Source organism: Ictalurus punctatus, chromosome 6 (genome assembly GCF_001660625.3).
Source record: "Ictalurus punctatus breed USDA103 chromosome 6, Coco_2.0, whole genome shotgun sequence".
Classification (NCBI taxonomy): Eukaryota; Metazoa; Chordata; class Actinopteri; order Siluriformes; family Ictaluridae; genus Ictalurus; species Ictalurus punctatus.
This window is the reverse complement of record NC_030421.2, coordinates 1,195,481-1,214,492: the sequence shown is the minus strand read 5'-3', so window position 1 is coordinate 1,214,492 and position 19,012 is coordinate 1,195,481. Positions and strand designations below refer to the sequence as shown.

The 19,012-nt window shown below is 40.5% G+C and overlaps 2 protein-coding genes across 2 annotated transcripts; both read left to right on the top strand.

Annotated features, from left to right (window-relative positions):
* Positions 1-953: 953 nt before the first annotated feature.
* On the top strand, positions 954-7,565 carry ildr1b (immunoglobulin-like domain containing receptor 1b). The gene is made up of 9 exons (XM_017470662.3): positions 954-1,020; positions 1,105-1,239; positions 2,095-2,265; positions 2,890-3,039; positions 3,203-3,322; positions 3,513-3,659; positions 4,715-4,840; positions 4,983-5,872; positions 6,032-7,565. Exons 2-9 carry the CDS (start codon positions 1,185-1,187, stop codon positions 6,068-6,070), a joined length of 1,698 nt encoding a protein of 565 aa, XP_017326151.1. The 5' UTR covers positions 954-1,020; positions 1,105-1,184; the 3' UTR covers positions 6,071-7,565.
* Positions 7,566-8,312: 747 nt separating this feature from the next.
* On the top strand, positions 8,313-17,302 carry me3 (malic enzyme 3, NADP(+)-dependent, mitochondrial). The gene is made up of 15 exons (XM_017470697.3): positions 8,313-8,473; positions 9,017-9,249; positions 10,511-10,644; positions 11,285-11,434; positions 11,533-11,608; positions 11,691-11,852; positions 12,033-12,136; positions 12,215-12,324; positions 12,415-12,512; positions 12,667-12,780; positions 13,018-13,123; positions 13,330-13,472; positions 13,648-13,821; positions 13,904-14,002; positions 16,308-17,302. The coding sequence occupies exons 2-15, from the start codon at positions 9,022-9,024 to the stop codon at positions 16,467-16,469; spliced, it is 1,860 nt and encodes a 619-aa protein (XP_017326186.1). The 5' UTR covers positions 8,313-8,473; positions 9,017-9,021; the 3' UTR covers positions 16,470-17,302.
* The last annotated feature ends 1,710 nt before the right edge of the window (positions 17,303-19,012 follow it).

The window sequence follows — 19,012 nt, the reverse complement described above, 5'->3', positions numbered from 1 at the left end:
GTGTCAGAAGTCACTGCTTGGATTTGCACTGTGCAGTAGAAAAAGTGACTCAGCCATGCTTACTCAACGCCAGGCAGGAAGCTAGACAGGATCTGTAAAGGAAAGGATGCTTCTTTTCCAGGAAATGAAATGACAATAGCAGGAAGCTATATGAAACCGGCACTCACAGGTGTCCTGATGTCACATTTACAGGCTTCTCAGTGGGACTCTTTAATGTTACGCACACAGGCCACAATCCGGGAAACGAGGTTTAAACATGTTGGCTATTTTTTTATTTCTCTTACTTCGACATATTCCATCCAACACATTGTCAAGTAATGTGTTCTGTGTCAAAATGCAGGATTTATTTGACTTCTCACTTCCATACAAATCACAGACACGCTGTAGCTAATATACAGTGAGCAGAGACTCTCCTACCTTGTTGCACTGGGCATTTATGGGTAATTTTACAGCTCCAATCAAACTCAGTTCACACTGTATGTTTACATTGTATCCTGAGACATGTATAAAACAACATGTCTGACACACACACACACACACACACATTGGGTAGGATAATTTCTTGTGTGTTCTCAAGTACTGTATCAAAGAGCAACTCATATTTAGTGTAGTAACTTGAATATATAGAACCATAACATGGAATAATATGAATATTACTGTGTACACTTACAGCCGAAACATAGTCCAGACTCAATGGTCATGTACACGCAGGTTTTAAGGTTGAAAACCGGTCAGCGCCACCTTGTGGTAGACATTCAAAACAACGGGTTTACATCTGACCAATATATTATAATGTACACGAGTAATTAAATGCAATTATATATTTTTTTTGTTGCCATGAACGACATAGAGAGTGTACATTCCGTTATGTAGTATCCTAGATAGTGTTATAATGTAAAAAGTAATGTTAAATGGCGTTTCGGCCATGTTTGTACAGATGCACCTGTACAGAGCTGAGGTGAGTGACGTCACTGTCTATGGGGGAGGGGAGACAGTCGAAAGTACAGCGTTCCTGGACAGGTACTTTTACACCTGCAAACCGAGTGAAACAAGTCCAAGATATTCGAAGATATCGTTTGAAAGTATAAAATATGCTTCATTTAGACGAGTCATTTGAGAGGACTAATCGACTTGTGTGATATTTGGGTGGAAATACCGGAGAGCTTCTTCCTGCGTGTGAGACCATGGAGAGGCCGACTCTCTCAGCGGCGCTGCTGTTGTGCTACCTGTTTCACACAGGTAAACATGGCCGCTATCGGTTTATGTCTCTTTCTTTATTTACATTAATAAACTCTCACTGGGTTTGTAGAGGTTTGGGAAATTGTCTGTTTTCAGAAACGTCTTAATGAAGAAATCTGGTCACGTGACAGGCATTGAACAATTACTGAGTGTCTTTTTGGTCTAAAAGAATTGAAATGTTTATATAAAAAATATTTATTTTTAGACAAACAAGCATATTAATATATATAATTATAATAATTATAATATATATAATTACGGACAGAGTCCCGATTGAGTCTAGTGTCATCGTTCACTTTTGTTTACTTAGCCTGGGTCTTAGTAGCAGTCGAAAATATGTTTACATTGTGTGTGTGTGTGTGTGTGTGTGTGTGTGTGTGTGTGTAAAAAAGTAAATAGCTTCAGAAACACTAATTACTGGCAAATATTTTGTCCAAACAATATGATTTTCAAAAATATCTAAATATATATATATATATATATATATATATATATATATATATATATATATATATATATATATATATTATATAAAATCACTGCTGTGTTGAGAAGACCATAAATAACATATTGCTATATAATAACCACAAACTGTTTATAGCATCGTGGAATTGATGGTCTATTGGCGGTCCGTTTCCACTGTTGGTACCCAATGAAGTGGCTGCTGTTGGGCCCTTGAGCAAAGCCCTTAAGCCTATGTGCTCCAGGGGCTCTGACCCCCTAACTAGCTGGGATATGCTATATATATATTCACCGTGCTGTAATGTATATGTGAAAAATAAAGTCTTCTTCTTCTTCAGAGTGTTTTTCATATAGGCCCAAGTGATATTTAAGCCTTACTTCCATTCTATTTAGAAGTGCTTGCCGTCCAGGTATCGGTTCCACAGACAGAACGGAGCACCACTCTGTTTGCCTCAATCATCTTACGCTGCGACTACTCTACTTCAGTCAGCCCGCAAGACGTGCTGGTTACATGGCGCTACAAGTCCTTCTGCTTGGACCCTGTGTTGCAGTATTACTCAGCAGGTACACTTTGCTGTGCACTTGAAGTGCAGTACATTTCACTTCACTTTCATTTCCTTTATATTGCTGCTAATCAATTGCACTAACTGTAATGCCATTTAAAAAAAAAAAATTGTGTACATTGTATATTTGCAACTGTTTCTGTTAATAAGCACGTGGCAGAAGCAACGAGGTTTCTTTGCCGAGTTGTTAGGCGTATTATCTGTGACAGGGTGAGCTTGGGAGACCATTGAATTTGACTGAACTGCTAGTAGAATACCCTCAGGTCGCCTGGTCAGCCCTTTTACTGTGGTATCGGGCATGTCCTGCCAAGTTCCCGGAGCAGACCCAGGAGAGATTGTACCTCAGTTGGGACTTGGGGCTTGGAAACATCTGGGGGTGTTCCAGTTCCCTGGAGGAACTGGAATCTGTAGCCAAGGATACAGAAATCTGGGTTGAACTTTTCAGCCAGTTGTCACTGCAACCCCAACCAGGAAAAGTGGAAGGAGGAGGATGATTTAAATTAATGACCCGAACAGAGATTCAGACAACCAATTCTGTAAAAGACAAGCTAAAATCCCTGAGCAGTATTTTTAATAGTAATATGTTCCATCAGTCAGAGCAAATATTTCTGTTCTCTGTGTCCAGCATACCAGGCGGGTCTGAGTATGGGACAAGACCCAGCCAATGACTGTCCTGACCGCCAACGCACCATCCGCACAGTTATCCAGAAGAGAGGCACCAATGAGCCCATACTGGGGCCAGAATACCGTGAACGCAAGATCACCATCCAAAACAGTGAGCTAGCACTAGACATAACACCAAGACAGACTCAAAACCTATACACATAGGGTGTTTGGTTTGGCCAGTAATTTGATGTAGCCTCTAAAGAGAGCCCACCCTCTAGTTGTGTCTGTAAGGTCAATTGAGGTTCATTTGGATTTGTTGTGCTTATTTGCAGAAGCTGATCTGGTCATCACTGAGGTCATGTGGTGGGATAATGGTGTGTATTTCTGCTCCATCGATGCACCGGGAGACACCAGCGGAGACTCTGATCGCGAAATCAAACTTATTGTGTACAGTAAGTGGTACTAGCTGGTTTTTTAGGTCATATAATTGCGTCAAAATGAACACAGTACAAATTTAGCATTGATGTCTGAATCGTGAGGTAAATCAGTTTTATGGCAGCTTCAATATTGTGAGTGTTTATTAAGACGCTTTAAAAATTTGTTGATTAATAGAATGTAATACGTTGTCTATTCTCGTCTCAGATTGGCTGACTGTGCTGTTGATCATACTCGGGGCATTGCTTCTGATCATACTTCTCTGTATCTGCTGCTGTCAATGCTGCCCTCAGAACTGCTGCTGCTATGTTCGCTGCCCATGCTGTCCAAACACATGCTGCTGCCCAGAGAAAGGTACAAACCGTACATAACTTCAGTGCTAAAGCACTTATGCTCAGACACTTCTTAATTGATGGCAGACTGCAGCAAAGTTTCACAAAATCGATGTGTAGCATTCCTGCGGTGTAAAGTATAAAATCAAAGACATACTTTTAAAATTGTTTGTCTGTTGCATATATGCTCAGCAAAAAAATAAACATCCTCTCACAGTTAACTGCTTTTATTTCCAGCAAATTTTTCTTAAAATGTGTAAATATCTGTATTAACATAAAAACATTTAATAACTGAGAGAACTGAAGAAGCTCCACAGACGTTTGAGGAACAGAAATGGAATAACGAGTCCCTGAACAAAGTGGAGGTGGATATCAGAAGGAACAGTCAGTATCTGGTGTAACTTCCAGCTGCTTTAAGTACTACAGAGCATCTCATCCTCATGGACTGCACCGGATTGGTCAGATCTTGCTGTGAGATGTTCCTCCACTCTTCCACCGAGGCATTTACAAGTTCTCGATCACGTCTGGGGGGACACACACGCTTACATGTAATTTTCCACTGCGAGGACGAGCAGCTGTCCTTCCTGTCTCCCTGTAGCACCGTCTCAGACGTCTTACATTACAGACATTACAGTTTATTGCTCTGAACACATCTGCAGTCCTCACGCCTCCCTGCAGCAGGTCTATGGCATGTTCAAGCAGGAGAGCAGGAACCCTAGACATCTTTCTCCTGGTGTTTTTCAGAGTCAGTACAAAGGTCTCTTTAGTGTCCGAACTTATTGTAACTGTGACCTTAATCACCGGGCGCCTGTAAACTGTTCGTGTCTTAAAGACCGTTCCACAGCTGCATGTGCAATAATTGTTTACGGTTCATTGAACAAGCGTGAAAAACATCCTTTAAACCCTTTCCAATAAAGGTCTGTAAAGATTATTTGGATTTTACAAAATCTTTAAAATACAGTCTCCTGAAAAAAGGGAATGTTTCTTTTTTTTGCTGAGTATATTTCAAAATGTAGAATGTCTGTAAAACTAATGACCAGTCCTAATGGTCTCTTACTTTCTCTTGCCTCTCTGTAGTGGTGATGCAACACAGGATGATGCGTGATGCCAAGAAAGCCCTAGCTCCCTGGATGCATGGCCAACCTATTTATGCCCCTATTGGTTCTAATGGATCATCTCAGGCAAACCCTCTTCTCTACTCAGGTGTGCAACACAACTTGTCATCAATTTCTCATGTACTTATGACATATTGAAGTGATTCAGTTACATTAAAAATACTTTTCTACTAGGCTTCTACTTATTCTAATTATGATTGACATAATTTGCTCAAATCTGTCACAAACAGGTTCCTTCTCAGAGCATTCTTCTAAACACAACATACCAATGGCAGCAATGTACCAACCCGTGCAACCTGGCCCGCATATGGTAGGTCTGCATGGTTTCCAATCCAATGGGAGTGTGCATGGTAGTGTCCATAGCAACAGTCAGATGCTAAACTTCCTGGAGAGTCAGATGAGGGGGATGGATGTGGGAGCCCCAGTTCACCAGCATCCGACTCAGTATGTGGCAAACCATCTTCAGGCCCTGCCTCCTCAGCAAGTAGCCATTGAACCCCAGCCTGTGCAGAATGTACAGCCCATGCAGCCATTAACACAAGCTGTGCATTTCTCCCCCGGACCTCCTAGTATGCTTTCAGCTTTGGATGAATTGGGTGTGCACGGTGTAGAGCGCAGGGTCATCCAGTTGCCCCCCATTGTGGGCCGCGCACCAGGCCTGACCTCTAACAAGGGCTCAAGGGAAAACCGCGGGGCACCCAAACTCTCCAGTCAATCAAGCGGCAGCTCAAACCGCACAGGTCATAACCGTGATGATTCTCGGTATCCTGGGTCATCGCGGCGTGGGATCCGGCGCAGCTACAGTGATGAGTCTGACCGGAACGACAGGCGGTCGGGCCGAGGTTCACGAGAACACAGGGGAGATCGAGGCACACAGAGGTCTCACCCACGTGTTCGCAGCAAAGCCGAGCTAATAAAGGAACTGCAGTTTGCAACTCCTCAACGAGACAGGAGCTACTCTCCCACGCCTCAGCATGACTTCTGGAGCTCAGAGGACGAGGACCACGGTCACAGAGGGATGTCAAGATCCCGTGACAGAGCTTGGCCTGAGAAACCACCTAGTTACTCATCCATTGAAATCCAACCTGGCCATAGCAAGAGGACCAGTGAACACAACTCGGTGAGAATTTTAGGGTAGTGATTGGAGAAAGGATCTAAATGCCTCTCTTTTCCTTTTTTTTTTTCTTTTACATGATATCATACTAACTCTAACTCCCCCATCCCCTTGTTTGTGTCTTTGCCCATCCCCTATGCCATCCTTCCTTTCTCTGTGTCTTAGGACAAGAGCTCTCGCAGTGCTGTCAGCGTTGTCATCTGAAGCCTCTCTGTGCTTTGTACTGTATTTTCACAGTGAGTGCCTAAGTTAGAATGATTGTTTCTGTAATAGAGAGTGTTGTGAGTATCATTCTGATCGTAGACAGCAAGAACAGAATACAAGAATAGAATACGTGAATAGAGTACAAGAACAGAATATAAGAATAGAATGAATTCATGTAATTTTAAGGTTCATATCCTGTTTTTATATGGCTCATTTTATGCTCTGTATTTTCACATTTTGTTTAGTTTTCACACTACAATAGGCTGCACTTCAGCTAGAGTGCTGAACTTTAAACATTTTTTTTTACTAAATAATTGTCTTTTTATAAGCTGATTTTTATTTTTTTATTTTAGAATGTCTGTATTATTATTTGAATCCTTTTTTTTGTTATGCAGCAGGTTTGGTCTCATTCTTGGTGCTGTTTGTTTATGTACAAAATGAAGGAAATCTTGTTACACACAGTTTGTTATAATAATCTTACTCTGTGAGAAGCCTCATGGTTCTACATGCTCTATATCCTTATCCTTCCAGAAAACTAGACCAGTTTTTTTTTTTATGTTTTCTAATATTAAGTTATCTTGTTTTATGTAAAGGCATTTTTATTTAAATGCATTTTCCGTCCTTATTTGGGATTTTAAAAAAAGACACTCTGAGCTGAGCATGTAGGAGTTCATAAGAGCTGGTGTGTGAATGTTGGATTTGAGGCTTATTTTGGGTGTTGAGAGAGTGAGAGTGACTTCATTGTCCTCCCAAAAGCTTTATGACTGGACTAAAATTTGGATTTTGTCTAATCAAAATAAGGTAGTAAATGATTTAGGCCTGCAGTAGCTAATTATTAACAAAATCACGAATATTTAACCGGTAATTTAACCTTGATCAGTTGGATGGTACAGAGCTAGAAATAGTTAATTGAGGGATATACCACTAATGTTAGTGGTGCCAACAAGTATAACAAACAATAGTTTATATATAGTATAAATCTATTTTGTTTACTTCTGAAAAGTGAACGTGTTCAGATAAGAGGTAGTAGAATCCCTTTCAATATTTTTTTTCTTCAGAAACTGATGATAATTCCATTTATATAGTGCTTTTCTAGGCACTCAAAGCGCTTTATATAGTATTGGGGGGGACATGATTAGGGGGCCATGATAGAGAAGGGCCAGTGGGGGAATTTCACCAGTGGTTATACCTCTACTGTTACTGTTTACTGTGTCCTGGGATTTTTACCGACCACAGAGAGTCAAGACCTCGGTTTAACGTCTCATCTGAAAGACTGGTCCAGCAAACTGAACTATGCGTTAATGGTTTAAAATTGAACTAATTGTGTACTTATTTTGTTTTGCACAGCAAAACAAGATGAACATGAAATATGAGAGTTCTGTATTTTTCTTTTTTGTTTGTTTGTTTGTTTGTTTTTTTTTGTCTATGAAGATGTTTTCCATCATTATGACAGTGTCTGTAATTGCAGATAGACAAATAAATAATTTTCAAATAACTTCTTGGCTGCACAGGTAATGTTGGGTCGATCTGGAGTTTCACACAGTTCTCACTATGCCCAGGTGGGGTTTTCTTCCATCTTCCAAAATGCCAGTACGTGGATTTGTCAACACTAAATTTGAAATTGCCCCCAAGTCTCTACGTTTGTATGTGTTTCCCTGTGACTAAGATTTCAGATCTGAAAAGAAGTTGAAGATAAATGAATGAATAGTTGTCTACACAGTATGTGCAGATGTTCTTTTATGTTGTTTGTCCTACACGGAATAATTATTATTCTATTTACAAAATAATTCTTTTATTTTATTATAATTATCTTGTAATGATTGTTTGTAAAAAAAAGTGTATATATATGCACACATTATACATATACATACGTGTGTGTGTATATATACACACATTATACATATACATACGTGTGTGTGTGTGTGTGTGTGTGTTCATGAAGAGGCTTGAACAAAATAACGTGTACATGTTTCCCTTTCATCGCCGAGAAGTTTGAAGTGAGAAGCCATCTCGGAAAGATAAGACTACAAATAATACAGTAGGCTGTGTTCCAATCGGTGTATCACTATACTCAAAAGTATGTGTAGTATTCTTGTAGACTATTTAGTAAACCAGTGTGCGATTTAAGACACAACATTCTATTTGGACATAAAGACGGTCCGCCCTACGTCGCCCGTGCTGATTGGTTAGCTGAGGGGAAAGAGGGCGGGGTCAGATATCAGAGCGTTAGGAAGTGAAAGAGTCAATGTCAAACAAGCTTGAATCGGCGGTTTGAGCTGCTACATCCCTCACCCTCACCCTCACCGGTAAACAACAGCAGACGGGAAGCAGGTTCTGTCTGAAATCCCATGCACTTCTGAGCTGTTCCACAGGATCAAAGGCAAGCCGACTGGGATTTCTCAGGTAGTGTTATTTTTCTGAGGATGTGTGTTTGTAGTCAGCTCTAGCAGATAGAAATGAAAAGCCTAACAGCCGTCTCGCTACACTTCTAACGTATAAGTTCATTTCATGTAGCTTTTGTCTACTGTCGCTACATATTAAGTGATATACTACTACTACTACTACTACTAATAATAATAATAATAATAATAATAATAGTAATAATAATACTGTTATTACAGTAGTAATGATTAGGTCTCTTTAAAAGGCGCACTCATACTGTAGTGTGTTATAATTTAGGCAACGCCCTTTATTGGTTTCATAAACTCTCAGACGCTTTCTCTGCGTTTCTGGTGGTTATTATTACTAAAGGACGAACTTGCCGAAGTCGTGTAAATGCGCTCATCCACCCTACATAGGTGCACTACATTGGATATGAAGTAATGGCTCCTCCCCCTACATGGTGCACTGTTGTGTACAAAAGAACGCAATTGGGATGCAGCCCTGGTCATAGTGCTTTGTCAGACGATGATGTATGGCCACATTGTTTCCACGCTCTCTCTTTAGGAAACATGAACTCTCTTTCTGGAAAAGGTGTGCTGTCTCTGTGCAGACAGACCACCAACTCCCTCCGCGTGTTGGCCAACAGCACTCCTTCGGCTCTTCCTCCGGGTCATGGACTCACCAGATCATTGGTAGGTGCACAGAGAGTGTGTCACTCGGCTGCAAGCTCCAAACCCAGCAGCATCAGGACCAAAAAGCGGGGTTATGACATCACAAGGAACCCCCACCTCAATAAGGTAATTAGCTTGCATGCGATGTAAGGATGCGAGCCCCATTGCTTGTGCATGCAGGGTACCGATGCTCTGATCAAAGTCATTTCCAGTTCTACATCAAAGAATGTGAGAAGGTTTCTAAGTAAACTGACGCTCAGCTAGACAAGGTGCAATATATGCGCTTGATCAACGCTATTATGAGTGTTTACAGCAGAGAAAGCAGACTTTGCATAGCATAGACCTGCTAAAACTGGACAGCTTAATGATATGATACGTAATAGCATAAAACCACTATTGCTTTTTATTTGCATACATCATCCGGATTCCCATATTCGGATATACAGTGTTGTGTGGCGTAAATATTATGATAATGTTTAGTCATTTAGCAGATGCCCCCCCCCCCAACAGAACAACTCACTAAAGGTGCAACTGTGTAAATTCAAATGTACTTGGAGAACCTGTAAGGAATCTTGCTCTGAAATAACACCAACTATCGAGGGTGTTTGTTAGTGTTAGAGTAGTCTAGATAATAACCACCCAGTACAAACTCAAAGCCATAGTTACGTGCTCAAAGAATACATGGAGGAAAATAAAAAGACACGTTGTCCTAGAGTTTGTCTGAAGTAGGTTTTTAGACCTTATAAGACCATGATTAGATCTCAAAAATGCACATGCCAAAGCACCCTGAAGCACTGATCTAATTCATGAGTCCTGGAGAATTTCCTCCAGTATGGAGAAGTGGGAGTTATGCTGCAGGATATGACTCAGTGTTTTTCACAAGCGGGTCTTGAACTAATCTCTTATAATGCTTTCATTTGTACTATTTTGTTTATGAAGGAGGAAGCAGGATTTTTTATAAAGGCAAAAAGAGTTAAAAACAAGGACAGTCCGATCCACATTGGAGATAGAGTGAGAGAGAGAGCAAGAGAGAGAGTGTGTGTGTGAGTGAGAGTGTGAGAGAGAGAGAGAGAGAGAGAGAGAGATAGAGTGAGAGAGAGAGAGAGAGCAAGAGAGTGAGTGAGTGTGTGTGTGAGTGAGAGTGTGAGTGAGTAGGCAGTGTAACAGGGTGGGACCGTGAGACAGAATTTCCATTGGGCAGAAATAAATAGACTCAACATGTGGTGTGTGTTTCCTTTGCTTATGGAAGCTTGCCTAGACTTCGAGACTGACCCAAAAGCAGTTGGAGTACTTTATATGATGCGGATTATGAGATGATTGGGTTTTTGTCCTGTAGCAGCAACATGCTTTGGTTGTGATTCATCGTGCTGTGGTTTTTGGCTCACAGGGCATGGCGTTTACTCTGGAGGAAAGGCTCCAGCTGGGCATCCATGGCCTTCTGCCTCCATGCTTTCTCTCCCAAGATGTCCAGGTGCTCCGTGTCATGAAGAGCTATGAGACACGTTCCAACCCCCTTGACAAGTAATGTTTGCACAATCCTATAGTTCTGAATGAGCCTTTATCACCATGAAGGCATCTAAACATCTCATAAACAGTATAATGAATATCAGGTTTGTTTCTACTGAAGTTCCCAAATCTTTTGAACTGAATGAGGACCGTGAAGTTTCCGGAGATGTTCCTGGTTTGTGTTTCCTTCACGCTGCAGGAACCATAAATATAACTGTAAAATAACTGAATTGAATCAAATTGTGCACCATTTCAGCAACAAGGTAAAACACTGTGGTTGAGTTGTTCATCATGGTTTTGCTTTTCTGTGTGAAAATGATTAATGATTAAATTAATGTAGCTGTTTGAACCAGCTCACAGCACACGGCATGCAGGTTCACATTTTCATTCTATTTTCCCCATTCAACAAAATACACGTGAATACGAAATACACTCCCTTGTTGTATTTGATTCACTTGTATAAAAATAAAGGAAATGCTGCAAGTAATTACTTTTTAGATTTTTTTAAATGGTGTGTTAAGAGAGTTATTCATTATGCAGATGCCTGAGTTCCACCTGGACACGCCTATTTAGTTCTGTTTACTGTACACAAAGGAAATGTGTTTTTCCCTTTGTCTTTTTTATTTATTTATTTATTTTAAAACTTTTTTCCCAGATACATTTTGCTGATGACCCTGCAGGACAGGAATGAAAAGCTCTTTTATCGTTTGTTGACCTCAGACATTGAGGAGTTCATGCCTATAGTTTACACTCCCACTGTGGGACTGGCCTGCCAGCAGTATGGCCTGGCATTCAGGAGACCACGGTTAGACACATCACAAACATAATTCTGTCTGAACTGACACATATAGTACATTTAAACCGAGATTATTCACTAATAACGGTTCTTTCTGTGTCTTCCAGAGGACTTTTTATTACCATTCATGACAAGGGCCACATAGCCACCATGTTGAACTCATGGCCAGAAGAGAACATCAAGGTGTTAGCACAGAAACACCACATGTAGAGGTATGATTGGACATTTTCAATTATTTTACGTGTGTGTGTGTGTGCTTTATTAGGCCATTGTGGTAACTGATGGTGAAAGGATCCTGGGGCTTGGAGATCTGGGTAGCTATGGAATGGGTATTCCAGTGGGAAAGCTGGCTCTCTACACAGCCTGTGGAGGAGTGCACCCTCAGCAGTGCCTGCCTGTGCTGCTGGATGTGGGTACTGACAATGAGGTACACAGTGCTTTTGTGTTCATATCATTCATTCAGCTTTAGCTTCAATGTCATTGCACCGCCTCAGCTGATGAATTTCAAACAAATTCTGAAATTGAATCAAAGAGAATAATCTCTGTCACGTCTCAGAATGTGCTAGAATGTGTCTGGTTAATGGAATAACTTCTATGATCTGGTCAGACCCTTTTGAATGATCCCTTGTACATTGGACTGAAGCACAAGCGGGTAAGAGGAAAAGAATATGATGACCTTATCGATGAGTTCATGCAGGCTGTTACAGACAAGTAAGTATCAAGCCTATCAGAGTGTCAGTCGTGAAAGCTGATAGCGTAGAAAATGATTAACGCTGGTCTGTGGTGCAGGTATGGGATGAACTGTCTGATTCAGTTTGAGGATTTCGCCAACAGCAATGCTTTCCGCATTCTTAACAAGTACCGCAACCGTTACTGCACCTTCAATGATGACATCCAAGGTAGCTTCAAATCCCAGATTTCAACAGCAGAACATTTCAGATATCAGTGTGTAAACAAAAAAATCACTAAATAAAGTATTACCCTTTCAGGAACAGCATCGGTGGCTGTTGCTGGCATTTTAGCTGCTCTGAAGATCACCAAAAACAAACTGTCTGATCATACTTTTGTGTTTCAAGGAGCAGGAGAGGTACTGTTGTGTTTTCACAGCTATAGAACACATGTAACTTTGCCCTCTGAATTGAACCACCTCAAAATTGTTATTCACCTATGTTCGAAATAGCTGAATCTAATTACGTTAGATATGTTATATTTTGATTGGTTATTGTTAATCATGTGGTCAGGCTGCCTTGGGCATTGCTCATCTGCTCACTATGGCCATGGCTAAGGAAGGAGTGTCCCATGCTGATGCTGTCAAGAAGATCTGGATGGTGGACTCTAAAGGGCTAATTGTTAAGGTAACTGACAGTGTGGTAACACTCTGAGTAGTCTGCACACGTGCTTATATTATCATTACGCTAAGATGTGGCTGCCTCCTACACCATGGCTGGAAATGGGTCTTTATGGTGACTAAATTAAGGTGTAGAATTTAATTACATGATTCAAATTATATGTCACTTCTAGGGAAATCAGTCAGTCCTATGTGCACTGTACAGCGCATGTCAAGCGCTTCTTTTATGGCTTGTGCCTTTCAGGGCAGAGGTCACCTGAACCATGAGAAGGAAGAGTTTGCCCATGAACATCCTCAAATAAAGACTCTGGAGGAGGTGGTGACGACCATTAAGCCTACAGCTATTATTGGTAATTATGCACTCTGCTGTACAGTAGTGCATTCAGACAAATGAGCATGACTGGTTAATGTTTAGTGAACAGAATATGTAAGGCCTATCACATCTTTTTACATAAAGATAACATTTACAATGCCGTATTTGCAATGCACTCATGGGTTTATGGAGAAGAAAGTGTTTCGGTAACTGAATGAACGTATTTTCATTTTCTTTGTGAAGGTGTTGCTGCCATCAGTGGAGCTTTCACCGAGAAGATTATAAAGGACATGGCATCCTTCAATGAGCGGCCCATCATATTCGCTCTCAGCAATCCCACCAGTAAAGCAGAGTGCACTGCGGAGCAGTGTTACACACTCACAGAGGTAGTGCAGACCCCCCAGGTCTCACACTACCTTAGAGTCAATGTACATGCCTGATTGATTTTCGAGATAAAGGGGACATTGGTCATGTGATATATGCTTTATGGCGGGATATGATAGCTTGCTCCTTGTAACATTGCACTTCCTGATATAACGTGTGTAAACTGTCTGTTGTCAGGGTCGTGGCATTTTTGCCAGCGGTAGCCCTTTCAAGAAGGTGACTCTCTCAGATGGACGCACTTTCTACCCAGGCCAGGGTAACAATGCGTATGTGTTCCCTGGAGTTGCACTGGGTGTCATTGCCTGCAGGGTGCGTCATATATCTGATGATATTTTCCTCACCACAGCAGAGGTAAATATGCATTTTAAATACAACGATCAGACAGATCACTCTGAAAAGAAAGTAGACTGAATACATTCGATGTGTGTATCAGGCAATAGCTGACATGGTTACAGAGGAACATCTGGCTGAAGGCAGATTGTACCCCCCTCTCAGCACCATCAGAGAAGTGTCCTTCAAGATCGCCATGAAGGTTAGTGACAGGAAGTCATCTTGGAACTTTCATGACAGTTAAACACCAGCATGTTTCCTTTTGCTGTTTGTTCATCTGCGTGCTTATAAATGATAGTATGCCGTTGGAGAGATTTGAATGCACTCATGTAGTTACAGTGGATATAAAAAGTCTACACGCCCCTGTTTTAAAACTGCGCGTTTTTACGATGTAAGAAATTAAACCAAGATCAATCGTGTTGGATATTTTCCCACGTTTACCATGATCTAGCAGCCAGTATAATTTAAGTGAAATTTAAATAAAAACATTTTGGGAGAAAAGGGGAAAACGAATCACAACCTGGTTGCACACCCCTTAACTAATACTTTGTTAAAGCGTGTTTTGTTTGTAATCTAGCGCTGTCTTTTTGGGGTTAGAGTACCGATTTGATTTGGCAGTTTTATTCCACTCTTCCTTGCAAAAACGCACCAGATCTACCAAATTGTGAGGGGATCTCCTGTGTACAGCCCCCTTCAAGTCATTCCACAGGTTGGTGATAGAATTTAGGTCTGGGGTCTGACTGGGCCATTTTAAACATTGATCATCTTCTTCTGAAGCTATATTATTGTTGACTTGGATCATCATGCTGGAAGATGACATTTTTCTTCATCTTCAGCTGTTTAACAGAGGCCTGAAGGTTTCGTGCCAAAATAGATTGGTATTTCGATTTACTCCATCTTGATTAGAGCCCCAGTGCCAGCTCAAGAGAAGCAGCCCCATAGCATGATACTTCCACCTTGTTTATTGGGCAGATCAACTTTTTGCACCAAACATGTCTTTTAGAATTATGCCCAAAAAGTTCTACCTTGGTCTCATCAGACCAGAACACTTTTTGGCAAAATTTAGGCAAGCTTCGATTTTTTTTTTCATCATGAAAGGGTGGCGAGACAGAAGCCCGTTCTCATGTCCCAGATATGTGAGGAATATGAGAGATTGTTGTTGCATGCAGGGAGTGACCATTACTTTCCAGATATTCCTGCAGATATTTAATGGTCTCTTGGAAGCCTCCCTGATAAGTTTTCTTCTTGTCCTTTTATCTATTTTGGAGGGACGTCCTGTCCTGTAATGTCATCTTTTGATGATGGCCTTCACAGTGTTACATGGTACAACGAATGTTTTGGAAATTCTTCTGTCCCCCTCTCCTGATCGTTACTGTTCGACAATGAGATCAAGTGCATGCTTTGTAAGCGCATTGCTTCAGCAATCAGATGAAACCATGAAGATGCGAAGACAATCCTACAGAAACGGCTGATATTTGTTTGGGGGGGGTGTTAATCAGAATCACTTCACTGATGTTCATTATTCAGTGCACTTCATTACATGATGCACATCCATTATTACACGTGTGTAATAGTTACTTTTATATATGAATCTGAATGTTACTGGTAAATTCCGAACACAATCACATCTCATTCTAAAAGGGTGCTAATACCTGTGAAACCAGGTTATGGCTCTTCTTTTACTCCCCCCCCCAACAAAAAATGTTGCTATTTGTTTTTCACTTGAATTTTGTTGGTTGCTAGATCACATTGAAGGTCGAAATAGATCTGACATGATTTATCTTGGTTTCATATTTCTATAGGTATGTGTACCTTTTATATCCACTGTATCTTATGTGGTTATAACCTGTTGCCCAAGTTTTTTTTAGTTTTTTTTATTGAAGTATGAGCGTGCTGGACTGGCACAGTGGTCTAAAGTTTGCTCTTTTACCCGTTGTGACTTATAACTGAGAGAGGAAACAACAGAGCAGTTGAGGGTTAAAGGCCTTGCTCAAGGGCCCAACAGTAGCAGTTTGATGATGCAGGGATTTGAACTCACGATGTTCTAATCAGTGGCGCAACGCCCTGACCGATTCCTGACAAAACCATGGCCAGTAGTGAATGGGAATCCAAAAGAACATAATCGACCCTGCTCTTTGGGTAGGAAAAATGGCCTCCCCCTTTCCCTGCTCCATCTGATTGGAGAAGTCTGCCAGCTCATGTATACAGCATAGAGGATTTAGCCATCTCCTTTAATTTCCCCTTGGGATCAATAAAGTGTCATCTTATCTTATCTTATCTTATCTTAAGCATGTTCGGTTGCTTATGCAGCATTTTTTAAAAGATGCACTGACTTCACACCTTGGAACGTTAGTCTTTACTCCCCTACATAGGAATTGGCACAACTACACGTAGGCACAACTAATCGATCAAGTAAGAAAACAGTTATTTGAGTAGTAAAGTATATGTCTTGTGATATCAGTACATTTATTTCCCCTTAATGTCCCACTCTTGTGCTTCTCTTTCAGATTGTAGATTATGCTTATAAACACGATATTGCTAACTGGTATCCTGAGCCCAAGGATAAAGAAGCCTTTGTGTTGTCACATGTCTACAACTCTGACTACGACTCCTTTACGCTGGACTCCTACACGTGGCCAAAGGAGGCCATGGCGGTTCAGGATGTGTAGTTTCTCTGGCTGCTAGCTTCTCTCTCCTGCCTCTCAGAGGGAGCCACATTCAGCACCATGCCTCAGCTCATCACCTAGCTTGCTTTTTTTATTCATAATATATATTTTTTTTCTTCTCTATATCTAGACTTGGCTAGATGAAATGAAGACCTCCCATTCTTGAAACATTGCCCCCGGTTGCAGGTGCCAAAGGGTCTGCCTGTGTAATTCATTAAATGCTCAGACTCCAAAACACGAGCACATTAAAATAATTTTAAATAGATAAATATTCATTTTACGCCACTCCATGATTAGCGCCGCACTGTTGTGACTGTGCACTCCAGTCTATTTGTATATAAAATCCCTCTTTTTAAAAACAGTCCTTTCTTTGTGATATGATTTTCCTCCAGCATTACCTACGGTTACGCTGCTGTTATCTATGTAGGGACGTCATATTCATGTACAGTAACTGCCTGTAATGAGTTGAAGACTTCCATCAAGAAAACTGTTCCACTTATTTGCTTTTATTGTAAACTCCACTGCCTGCATTGTCATATGGATTACGCCAAAGGATGGCTTGTATCAGAAATTTTTAATTACAGTAGCAGTGAATTATGTGTCGACCTCAACAGATTACTATTTATATTATGATGTAGCCCATAAGTCCTGAGTGGATAACTAAGAAATGTGTAGTACTGTGCTGAGTGCGAGTCGAAGGATTGTTGAAGGATTGTTGCTATCTATTATCGGTTTATGAACATTTTATGCTTATTAGTAGTACACTACAAAAGAATTCTATTTTCAGATATTCAAGGAAGGGCAAACAACGGTTTTGAATAAATAATAAAATCACACTTGTTTGTGTTGTAGTGATGAAAGGGTATCCGGAGAAAGGATTTGGGGCATAAGTATGGTTGCAACTGATGGTTTGGATAATCATAATGAATTATTATAAATATATTATTTAAAAATATATTAAATGCCAAAATATTTCTTTTAGAAATTTATTTGCAGGATTAACTTATACTACGACAGAACTCTGAACTAGGCTTGTTTATGTGAATAACAGGTCACTAACTACAATACAATATTACAGATATATATCAGATAATCCGTCACACAGTGAGAATGTTATCATCTACTTATGTCAAGCAAATGAGACACCTAAACTAACGCAATGTAACACTTTTTTTTTTTTTTGCAAAATAGATATCCGCTGCCCGTCTCACTAACTGAAGCATTACAATACAGAATTAATTTTGCTTGCCATGCATAAACTACTTTTAGCAAATTTGGTGATTAACATAAGGCAAATAGTAACGGTGTTACATTTACACTGGCCAATAAGGAGACGATTGACCTTGTAGTAGTACAGACTAAAACTGATCGTTGACAGCATTAATGCCTCCTCAACTAACTTTTGCTTCAGTACCCTCAGGTGTCAGTGTATATATATATATATTCACTTATGTGGCATTCCCAGGTGGAAGGAAACGTTTATCTAAGTTTAGTAAATCCAACTACGCCACCCTGGGGGAGAACCAGGGAAATACTCCCAAATAAAAGGCACACAAGTTTTACCAATCTGGGCAAAGAACACGAGTGAGACACGAGTATGAATATAAAATTATGTTTTATTATAACACTTAAGCATCATTAAAACTTAACAAATAAATATAAAATCACTCTCCCATGAAGCACAATAAGAATTATAAAACTAAGCACGTCTCCAGGCCCAGGCTTGGCAGGGACAAGGCAGGCCAGCTACAGCTCGGGAGGTCATCCAAACCCACCTCAAATCACACCAAAACCATCAAACACTACCTTCAGCATGAGGAAGGTGTTGTCTGCACACTGAGCACGCTGGGAAACACACCACCGAATGAAGGCAGCTGGTCTCCCCTGTCCCACACCAAGACTCACCGGCTCCTGGAGAGAAAGAAAACACCCGTTAACTCAGAATTACACAAACACTAAACAAACAGAAAAAGAGTTATATATTTTATACATATTACACATACATACAGAAATATTACAGACAGCGTGGTGTGGTGTGTGTAACACTCAGGCCCACTGACACCACATGCAATAGAGGCAGTTAAACAGCACCGAAGCAGAACCAGAATTATGTTTAAAAGTAAATAAAATGAAAAATATAGCCACTATAACATGGAGACAATAAGACATAGCATTCACCTCAGCAATAGTAAAGTGATTGTGTGGGAAAACAAACCTGAAAGAACAGGGTTGAAATATAATTTAACAATTAGTCTCTCACACTACCTGTGGTTAGAACACAGGCCAAAAATACATCAAAAACTAAAGTCAATAAAAACAACAACAAACAGACACTAAAACAACGAGAAATAACAGGAAGAGAAAAGACAGCACAAAGAGAGAAAAACAAAATAATTACACCAGAAACAAAAGTAAAGCTGATGTGCAACACAGAGGAGGCGAGTCACGTGACCAGACAGCCCAAGTGTGCTGCTAAGCAACACGATCAAAGCAAAGCGCGTCCGAACCAGCCCAGAAAAATGCTCACAAACAAAGCGTTCAAGTAA